This window comes from Nanorana parkeri, unplaced genomic scaffold, assembly GCF_000935625.1.
Source record: "Nanorana parkeri isolate BGI_ZX_2015 unplaced genomic scaffold, ASM93562v1 scaffold1258, whole genome shotgun sequence".
NCBI classification, from domain to species: Eukaryota; Metazoa; Chordata; class Amphibia; order Anura; family Dicroglossidae; genus Nanorana; species Nanorana parkeri.
Window position 1 is genome coordinate 49093 of NW_017307526.1, and position 11082 is coordinate 60174.

General features: G+C 40.6%; 1 protein-coding gene across 1 annotated transcript in view; it reads right to left on the bottom strand.

The window, feature by feature from the left end:
- Nucleotides 1–2245: 2245 nt before the first annotated feature.
- The window catches only part of NSUN3 (NOP2/Sun RNA methyltransferase family member 3), a 22939-nt gene continuing 14102 nt past the window's right edge, over nucleotides 2246–11082 (bottom strand). Inside the window, exon 5 of the mRNA XM_018568883.1 lies at nucleotides 2246–2524. Coding sequence (XP_018424385.1) covers nucleotides 2266–2524 — 259 coding nt within the window. The 3' untranslated portion in view covers nucleotides 2246–2265. The remainder of the gene's footprint in view (nucleotides 2525–11082) is intronic.

Consider the following 11082-nt stretch of genomic DNA (forward strand, 5'->3'; position numbering starts at 1 on the left):
TTTCATGTGATATTGTTTTATGTTTGGAAAACAAAACTACAGAAAACTAATATAACTGAAAATGAAATCTGAAATATGCCCTCTGCACAATTCACTGTTTTGTAGAGTCAGCTCATGTTACAAAAACTGCTTTAAGTTTTTTGGTGAAACTGCAGCCCCAGGAGTGATTTTCACCCATTAGGGCTAGCAGATTTGCGTCTGTTCATGTTAGTTTACATTCACATACCTTCCCATCTCTCATAAGACAGTTCTGATTTCTTCACCATATCCGGGGTTACATATTGTGCCTTATATGCCCTGCCCTCCTTTGCCCCCCCACGGCTCTGGCTGCTACTTTCAGCTGCACACGTGCTGAAAGTATAATGAAATGTAGAATTTCCTTACAAATGTGTCATTACCACAGCATCCAGCTGTCAATCCTCATGATACTTTCATGTTAAACTGATTGTAGCTCAGCTGAGGCACAGGTGCAAGTAAGGGCAGAGCAAAAGATTCTAGGTATAGCCTTGTTCCCAGTTGCCAAATTGGCACTTGCTCTACACATAAGTACAGCATAATGGCTTGCATCAACGTGCTTTGGGGTTTTGTCGATGGCCAATTGCAGATTTCTTTTCATATCAGTTTAAAGTAGTATTGAACGCTCAAACTTTTTTCATTAAATAATCCAGGTCAGTACATTTAAAGTACCAAGTTACCTAAAAAAAATATGGTCCCTTTGTAACTTCTTGTTTCATCTAAGAAAAACCTTTTCTAGATTGTGTATGGGTTGTTTGATATATCCGAGTGTGACTACCAAATTGATTCACAAACCAATTTTTGTATCACTTTCCAAAATGTATTCATACACATTTGTCCAATCTGTGGAGAATCACACTCTTGCCTGAATTTCTAAGTTGTGTGATTCCTTGAAGGTCAGAGATGTCGGCACGAAAATATTCAGGTGAATTAAAGAAGAAAAAAAAGAATTTAAAAAAATCCAGGAAATTGTGATTTGTGAACAGATTTAGGGGAATCAGAAAAAAATGAACATGCCCTCGTACTGCAAGAGTTAAATGCTTGTTTATTTCTAGGTTACCTGGAAAAAGGACTTTTACTTACGTGATTCCTGCTCCCACAGGCTCCTTCCAGGCTACAAGACTGGCATCGGCAGCATATTCCCCCCTACGCTCTGCCGGTCAGAGGCCCATAGCCCCAGCAAGTACAAGGTAGGGCCTACTGACTTGCATTATACGTGAGGAACAGTCCACAAGCTGGAGCACAAGGCAAACAAGGAGAGTGGGGTAGTAAAACTGCTTTGCCCAGTACTGTAAACCTAAACAAGCATCTAACTCCTGCAATGTGGGGGTAGCCCCACTGCAAGGGAACTTATTCCCTGCAGATAGGCTTTAAAACTGAACTCCAACCAGATATAAAAGACACAATTCAATGCAGCTCTCTATTAACACATTATTAAATGTATTTTTTTAAATGCAAGCAGTGTAAGTACCTGAATTTGACTTATTAGTCATTACTTGTACAGCACTGCTCATACTTCTCTTTTACTGTCCAGTCACAGAACGGGAGAGGGACAAGACCTGTAAATATTCCCTAACTGCAGTAGAGAAAATGTGAGGTCTTCTGCTCTACCAGGAAAACCTTATGCTGTGTGAAAGATCTGTGTAGATCTCAGAACTGGATGGACAGATATCCAAATCCTTTGGCAGGTAAAACAGATCCCATATACAGTATGTGTTTGATCTGTGTATTTAGCTGTTTGCCTGGGGTTCTGCTTTATTTTGATTGATCCTTTAGATTGTAAGCCCTCACGGGCAGGGCCCTACTTATCATCTTGTCTTGAATTGTATTTTAATTGTCATGTCTTCCTTATATTGTAAAGCGCTGCGCAAACTGTTGGCGCTATATAAATCCTGAATAATAATAAAAATAATAATGTTGTGTATGTATCTAACTTACAATAAACTATAGTTTTAATGGCTGTCCTTTAACATCTGCAACCTGTGTAATGAGAATTATTTTTAGGAAAACGTGTCAGTAATGTTATCAATTTAGAGAAGCTCCAATACAGGGCACTTGCCCCTTTCTTGGGAAACTATAAACACTAGCTGTTGCTTCTTAGATTGGAATAAACGGCTCCCAAATTCTATACTAATTGGTCATCTGAGGCCTCTGTAAAAGTATATCAACCAATCATCCAAACAAGATGCAAACCAGCTTTAGAGGAATAGTATAGGAGTATGTAACAGAACGCATAAACTATGGCTACAACTATTTTTTTATTAATTTAGATACAAACATGGGTCCCCAGGATTTCCCTTTATCTGGAAGAACTAGAAGTCCATGGGGGACCTGTTCAGCAAACCGGAATTCGTGGGATAATGCATTGGCCATGTGACTCAGGTCCAGAGGGGTAACATCACTGCAAAAGTTCAATATATTAGAAATGACATCACTGTTTTCTGCTTTGGAGAGAGTGCATGTAGAATACACTAGCGTTCCTCCGGGTCTAAGGGCATTGATTGCAGACCTGTGCAAAATAAGAAACAAAAGCAAAGAATTAAAGTCAGAAACTTAATTTAGTCTTCATATTCTTCTTGTTTAACTTCAATACATTCTAAAATATAAATGTTTTAGCAGCTGGTAATCTTGCATTGTTACACACAAAAAACATTTGGCAGCTAAATATTGTAATGTTAGTGAACAAACAACAGTTATCAAAAGTCATTAGAATTTTTTTGTGTTAGGTCAAACTGCTCAATTATTACATCATATCTTAATACATTCATTAAGCTGAAATATAAGTTACAAACACAAAGAGAAACTGCAGCAAATTAAATCCCTTTTCACCAAACTTGTAGGATTATACTGTCTCCTCCTTTATGGTCTCATTGGGTCCCAAGCCCTACTCCATAGAAGCCATGGTTTCTATACATCGCACTGATGATGGCCAAAAAGCCTGAAACAGCTGTATACAGTTTGGAATAAATGGCTTTATAATATTATGATCTATTTGTCCTATGCACCAGCGGTTCTGGATGTTCATCTTTCCAAATGAGCGTAAAGCAATGATTGCATGGCTCAGCCCATTTTCCTAAAACACAAAATAATCTTAATTTTGGGATATGTAATGGAATGAGACATGTGAATACATTCTGTTCTAAGAAGGAATTACTGTGATATGCCCTGATTTGGTTGAAGGGCTTTCTGAGTCCTTCAGTCCCTTCTCATAACCTGTATGGTTATACTGTCTCAAATAACACAATGTAATGCTTGTTTTGCACATTATTTGGTGGGTTACAAAATCAATGTAGTGTGAAAGAATAAGAAAGTTCAATCTATTATCAGAGATGATTAAATGGAAACATGTGCAATGCAAGTGATGATGTCCCTTTTGAAAACGCTATCTCCCTGGCTGCCATGCTGAATCCAACTTGGCAAGTCATTGTCCTGTATGCAGCCAGTGGAGTCAGAACCCCCCAATTTTTGAGGTTGTTGAGGCTCAGGAACCAATTAACTAGGACAACGTAAAGCAGAACTACATTATGCAGCAATTTTGTTTTCATCCTTATGTGCACCGACTGCTGGGAAGAGTGGCGTGGAGCAAGCACGCATTGCAGTAATGTCCACTGCAGCAGGGACTGACATATTGCTTACATCCTGCCTATCAAAGCTAATACACACAGCAGGGCCTGAATTTTATCAGTACCGAACACTAGATTCCATGTGTTACATCTGTTTGTAGTCCAGATCACACTGCACAGCATAAGACGCCAGTCTGGGATCCCTCTCCATACTCCTAACTGCTCATGTAGAAATGGCTACTACAGCAAATATTATCACAGAGTAAAATAAGAAGAAGCACAGAAAGTCAGTTGTACTTACTGAGAAACAACATTGCATTAAGACATACAGAGCAACACAACAACATACACTGTCAGCTGCAGAGGGCCTCTGGAGTGTGGCACTTCAGTGTTTAAAGAGAGAAGGGGTAGATAACAGATAGCCCTTATCCAGAAACAAAATGTGGTTACCCTTGTGTGCAGTCCAGGTCACACTGCATAGACACTACTCAGAGCAACTTAACAACTGCTGCAAAGGAAGTCCCAGGATTCAGAGTGCACAGAAAAGAGATGTACTGTGCAGCTAACACTTTTTCCTCCAAATTAAACTGGCTCTATGGATGTTGTGTGCACCACATAGGACACAGCAGCAGTGACTGACACCCTCTGTAGCCAGGGGGTATGTCTACAACAGCCAGTGGGTCTTGTGCTGAGCATCTGAGCATCATACATATAGGAAGATGGGACAGAAACAGGTAAATCTGGAGTTCTGCTTTAAATAGTCCACCTAACTTAGTGATATTTAATTTGCTAAAGCACTGTGTACCATAAACTCCCATTTGTTAAATACTGTACAATACTGTCTTCCCCCTTTTTATCCTTTGTAGCATATCAGCACTGCTGATCTCCCACAGCTTTTTAGCATGTACTTCCTGTCTACATGTGCTCTAGTGTTATGCTGCATGGCATTTCTTGATGTGGACAGCACAGGTAACCAGCACTTTCAGGGATATTTGTGGGTATTTAGCTATTTGCCCAGAGTTCAGATACTTACTCATGCTGTCTTTCTGTCCTCTACTTCTATGGAGCTGGATTTTCACACTGAGGTTTGCAAATGGGAGTCAATTTTTAAAGTGTACCCCCACCACCCTACACACCAACCCTTGCCAAAAGACTGTCAACAGCTTGTTTAAAGATACAGGACATATTAAAACCAGTGATCAATACTTCCAGACTAGATCTCAAAGGTGTTTTAAAGCTGAACTCCGGGATAAGCAAATATTGTCCAAATACTTAAGGCATGTGTATTCTTACTTGAACCTTGGCTTGGTTTGTATATTTCTTCCAGATCTGTGCAGTAATTCAGGGTGAAACTTTACCTTGCTGCAGGAGCTTCCCTGGGTGGTTGTGGAATTGCTGGGTTCCTCTCACAGCTCTGCTCTCTGCACAGACTATGTACAGCACACTGATAATGTCACTGCTACTTTAACAAGGTAGTAACATTGTTTACAAAGACATTTGCGCATACATATTGTATTTATGTCCTTTGTGGCTATTGAGGAAGATATTTCAATATAAGTGTTTGTTCCCGGAGTTCAGTTTTAAAGGCTTTCAGGAGGCTGTTAGGAAGTTTGCTGAACTAGGCCTTTAAGAATGGTCAGTTTCCATTTATAAATCTCCCATTTCTTGTCTGATACATGTCGCCCTATGGATTTTATGGTCGATTATATTGTTTTTGTGCCTTCTACAAAGAAGCATGTGAACTGTATGTACCAGGATGGATACTGTTATTACAGTGGAACTGAAATAATTGGAAGGAGACTTAAAAACAATAAGAAACTTGACATAGCTGGGATTTAGCTGAACCTCAGTGTTCAAGGTTATACAGAAACACTATATGAAAGAGCTCTGCTTATTTGAGTTTTCTCCAGAACTACAAGAGGCATTTATTAAGCCTTCTAGCAATCAACTAGGTAGCAGGAAAAGCTTAGTAAAGCTTAGTTTTTAGCTATACCTGGAAATAATATGGTTTTTAAAGGTCAGCTCTCCCTAGAAGTAGAATTTAAAATAAGCCCCCTTCTACGGTACATAAATTAAAATGTGTAGGCACCATTCATTCACCAACTCACAATATATGATCAATTTCACTATTAGCTATTTCTATTATTAATCAATTTGATAAGAGTCCCTGTAAAAGAAAAAAAATCTCAGCCCCTTTAGATTCTAGCAGGCCACTGGCAAAGGATCCATACAGCTCAAAGATCAATCTAGGGATAATATTTATATGAAACAGACTGCTATTGTGTAATGTATTCCTTTATGATAACATGCATTCTTTATAACAAAATTTTAAATTAGGACAACTTTAGGTCTAAAGCCTAAAGACAGCATCCAAACTTGATTCAAACTTAAACTTGCACTGCAGCAATGAAAAGGACCAGCCAGTCATGGCCATAGTGTAAAGCTTTGGCTACCACTGACCTAAGTCTTTAGCTTTGGCTAATCCTGGCCTTAGTCTTTAGCTTTGGCCAACACTGACCTTAGTCTTTAGCTTTGATTAATCCTGCATTAGTCTGTAGCTAATCCTGACCTTAGTCTTTAGCTTTGGCTAATTCTGATCTTAATCTTTATCTTGTTCTCTGGCTAAAGACGAAGGCCAGGAATTGCTGAAATGTGCCTAGCATCAATATCCTTTTTATCTCACATGGTGCAATAAAAGTTAAACAATTGGATCAAGTTTGCATGCTGGCTTCTTTGGGACTTGTAGATGAGGCTGGGCTTGGTGCAATCTCCGTACACCTAAGTGCGCCCAAGCCTGCTTAAAACTCTGACTGCCAGCCCTTCCTCCTGACCCAATTTGTGGCAGAAGTTGTGATGGGGGCATTACCTCCATTCTGTGAAGTATAGCTCAGGAGTAGGGAATGCCTCATCATGCCTGCTGTGCACCACCTGCTGTAGTTCAGTCCTAACATTGCATAAGCCAAGTGATCCGATCAATGCCTTTCTAACTTTAGGTCTAAACCTAACCCAGATCAGAACAACCACATCCATATTAGACCAAAAACTATGCCTACTTTTTCTACACTTCACTTCACTACACTTTTGCTAAACACACCACAAACATCCAGCTCATCGCTGCAAATATGGAGGGCCAAGAACAGGGCTAAATCACATAAGGCAGTGAAGTCACTCGCCGGCGTCAATAGCTCTAGATGTTGTCGGTGAGGGAGAGAATTTACTACCTGTCGCACAGATAAGAGTAAGAGCTGGATGTTGTAGTCACGTGACCTCATAGGTATTTGCAATTTATTAGAAAATGTAGGCATGCAATGGGGAGGCAACATTTAGAATGTAGCTATAGAATATTTTTAAATCCTAAGTGTTGCCTACCTTGCTGTCCTTCCTGTGTGTCTGTGCCCTCACTGTCAATGCTATCTTGTTATGTAATATAAACAAAATGGCCAATTTCTGCTTCCTTTTCCTGGGTGACACCAGCCCTTTTACAGCAGCATGGTTGTCTCCTGGAGGTGCTCATCTCCGCTATAAACCACAACTCAGCGTGGAGGCACACAACTAAACAACGGAAACTCTCATTTGCATACCCCGCTTTTGTTTATGGACAGCCCCATCCCACAACTAGTAGTAGTGAAAAGGCATTGAGATCACTGGGAAATGTAGTTTCTTCTATGTCATGTGTGTAATTTTGAACATGCTCCCATAGCTGCAGCACGGGTGCACAATAGCAGAGCTAAATTAAATAACGTGCATGGATATAAATTTAAAAGGTTGCATTGACAAGATTAAAAGAGATTATTGCAAAAAGTCATGTGTGGTTCCACTATAAGGGATATCTGATTTTTTTTGTACCATTGTTTAGTTCTTCTTTGGTTTATAGTTTCGGCTTTTCTTCTACTTTAAAAACTGTGTGTTGATGTTGGACTTGTTGTTTAACAAGTAAAACACTATATTAGGTCTGTATCATTTCACATGTGGGAGGCTGTTGATTTAGAACCATGATAGCTTCATGGTGTTTATTTATTTACAGGGTTATTCACAAAAGTGTGAAGAGTTTGGAGAAGGCAGGAGAAGTGAACAATCTAGGCCGAAATAACTGATTTGGAAACATTCTCCAATTCAGCTATTCACTTTGCAGTTCAGCTATGTTGTCCTAGTTTGATCACTTATCCTGCCTTCTCCCTGTATAATGGTGCCTCCTTCAGTCTCTCTATTGCTTAACTGGCAAGACATTAACAGGGTTATTCACAAAAGGGTGAAGACTTTGGAGAAGGCAGGAGAAGGGAACAATCTAGGCCAAAATATCCAAACCAGAAAGTGAGCTGAATTGGAGAGTTTTTCCAGTTCAGCTATGTTGTCCTAGATTGTTCACTTCTCCTGCCTTCTCCGAACTCTTCACCCTTTTGTGAATAACCCTGTTAGTTGTAAATCAGGTTATACTTGAAAAATTAATTTAGCAGCTGCGGAGTATTAAAGTTAGTTATATTCAGAATAATAGAGTGAAAATTAACACAGCAATTTGTACGTTTTTAAACTGGGCCTACCTCCCTCCTAACCCTGCTATCCTTGGAACCAGCCCACGAGTGCCATTAAGGTAAATTGTCATTTTCTAAAAACCTGATTTTTTTTCGTCCTTAACATTTTGGGGCCTTAAATATACAGTGTACTCTAACGAATGAATAGATATGCTGCATGCGAGAAAAGGGTCAGATTTAATGATACCATAATTTAACTATATTCAATGTTAAAAGCAAGTTAAAACGAGTCACTTCAGCTAAATCTTAACGTGCATTAAATATAATAGCTGCATGGGTCAGCAGTGCCACCTAGTGTTTAAGTGTCTGCAACTGATCCCATTACAAGCCAGCACTGACTCCCAAAGTATCTGTTAGATACACTTCATAAACCTGGGGAAAATACTGCGCGGTACACAAAAGTTGATATTTGTGGCAATTCACCTCTTACTTTCAATTATTTGGTTAATACTCATTTTAGCTGTTTTATTATGTTTGCTTACCAGGAAGTTACATTCTTTTCAATTACCTTGTTTTTTATTCTAGCACAAAACCTGTCAAGCTGTATATATAGCTGTAAAGTATAAAGTAACTGCAAATAGAAATTGTAACTTCTGGGTATTGTTGTCAAAGGGACAGTAAAATCAGGAGGAATGAAGGATTCACTCAAATTCATTACACCTGACATGTGCTCATATCTTGCTAACTAGGGAAACTTACAAGGAACGCAGCATAAAGTCCCAGCAGGTGTATTCACCAAAAAATTAATATAACAAATTTATGTCAATACATAACAGCACAAGAAACTAAAGCTATGCAAGATCAAGCCTTGGTAGCGAGGAGTTTTTATGAATCTATATATAGACTGAATGCTACTGTAAAACTACAGATGGACTAATTAAAAATATAGGTGCTAAAAATAAACCGAAAGATTACGTTTTACAGCAAGGTAATAACTACTGTACAACAATCTAATCTCACAATGCAATCTCTGGAAGAATGGTAGTTACAGGGTAATCACTGGAAGCACGGAGGTCCCACAGGGAAATCTCTGGAAGCATGGTATTTGCACAGGCAATTTTTGGAAGCATGGTAGTCACAGGGTGATCACTGGTAGCACAGAGGTCCCACAGGGCAATCTCTGGAAGCATGGTAGTCACAGGGCAATCTCTGGAAGCATGTTAATCACAGGATAATAAATCACAGGATAATAACTGGAAGCACAGAGGTCCCGCAGGGCAATCTCTGGAAGCATGGTATTCGCACAGGGCAATCTCTGGAAGCATGGTAGTCATACAAAGCAATCTCTAGAAGCATGGTAGTCACACATGGCAATCTCTGGATTCATGGTAGTAGCACAAGGCAATCTCTGGAAGCAAGCTAGTCACACGGAGCAATCTCTGTGCGCATAGTAGTTGCACAGGCCAATCTCTGAAAGCATAGTAGTAGCAAAGGGCAATCTCTTGAAGCATGGTAGTGGCACAGGGCAATCTCTGGAAGCACAATAGTCGCATAGGGCAATCTCTGGAAGCATGGTAATGGCACAGGGCAATCTCTGGAAGCATGTTTTAATGCATCACACTGTAAAGATGTGAGATGAGGAGGGGGATAGTAAAGAAATTCCAGCTTGGAAACCTGGTAAATTGGAGTGTGGAACCACAGATTCTGCACATCTCAAACCCAAACAGCTGCAAAGGCCAACAGACATCCTCCCACTTGTGGAAGTGGGGTGCCCTGCCATTGTGGGGAGGGCTTGGATCAAGGCTTAAGTGACTTAGGGGGTCCAAACAGCACCTGAAATGGGGACATGTATTGCTTTGGAAAAAGACAGCTGGGAGGGATGAAAAACACTTTTCCTGGATGAGGCTGAAGAAGGCTTACCGGGAGAAACTTTAGGTTTCCACTTGCTGGGAAAGAAAGTTCTCCTATCATCTGCAACCTTTTGATGTAGGCATCCACATCCTCTCTGAAGAAACATTCTCCCATGAAGGGGATCTTCTCAAGGTGCTTCGTACATGCTTGTTCTACCAACCAGTATTTGGGTCATAACAGCCTGCACAACTGGGCTGAAAGGAGACCTTGTCCAGAAAGCTGACACTGGGTGTTAGCCAAGCCTCCCGCACAGTACCGGACAGCCACTGGCAACAGGTTCAAACGCCTTAGGTCAGAGGAGCAATGAAACCAATATCATGAGCCATACTCTTGGCCCAGATTCCCAAAATCTGACAAATTTCCATAGATGCTGCTGCCAGCTGCAGAGTAGGACCAATAACAGCAAAGGGAGCTTTGAACAGACCCTCAAGGTGCTTATCCACCGTGTCTTTAAAAGCTGGAACATCCCCTAAAGGCATGGTCAGGGACTGGTTAAGACACAAGATAGCAGCATTGCCTCTGCCTCCACTTATACAGGCTTCCTTTGGGGGACACTGTTGTGTGAATCACTTCAGAGGAATTAATAAGTTCTCAGTATGCTGCCAATCCACAAAAAAAAGCAATTCCTCTACCAGGGAATTTGTTTGAAAGGTCTTAGTGGGCTTCTTTCCTTAAGGGAACCTATAATGGTGACTTTAGCGCTGAGCCTGTACAAGTGGGTCCATGGCTTGACGCTCTTCTACCTCATCAATGAGCAATAAAATGTTTTCACGCATTTTTGATGACAAAATAAGCAAAGGCGGTTCCACCTGTGAGGTATAAACCACCACTTCCACGTCTTTCTCCTCCTCATGAGGCAAGCGGTGGTATCCATGGCCGTGTCCAACAGATTGTCAAAAGGAAAAGGGGAACTGTGCTTATGTCCTCTACAGAAGGTCGCCTTAATCATGGCAGAAACCTGTCCCATAAATGGAGGTAGAGACTGCAAAATCTTCCTTGCTAAGGCAGGAAGAATGTGGGACCACTGACAGGGCAATAGAAGCATCAGAAGAGGGGAGTGAGCCTAAAGGCAGGCTAATAAACAGACCATCTGGATCAGAGTCCCCAGAGGAAACCACTAGCGA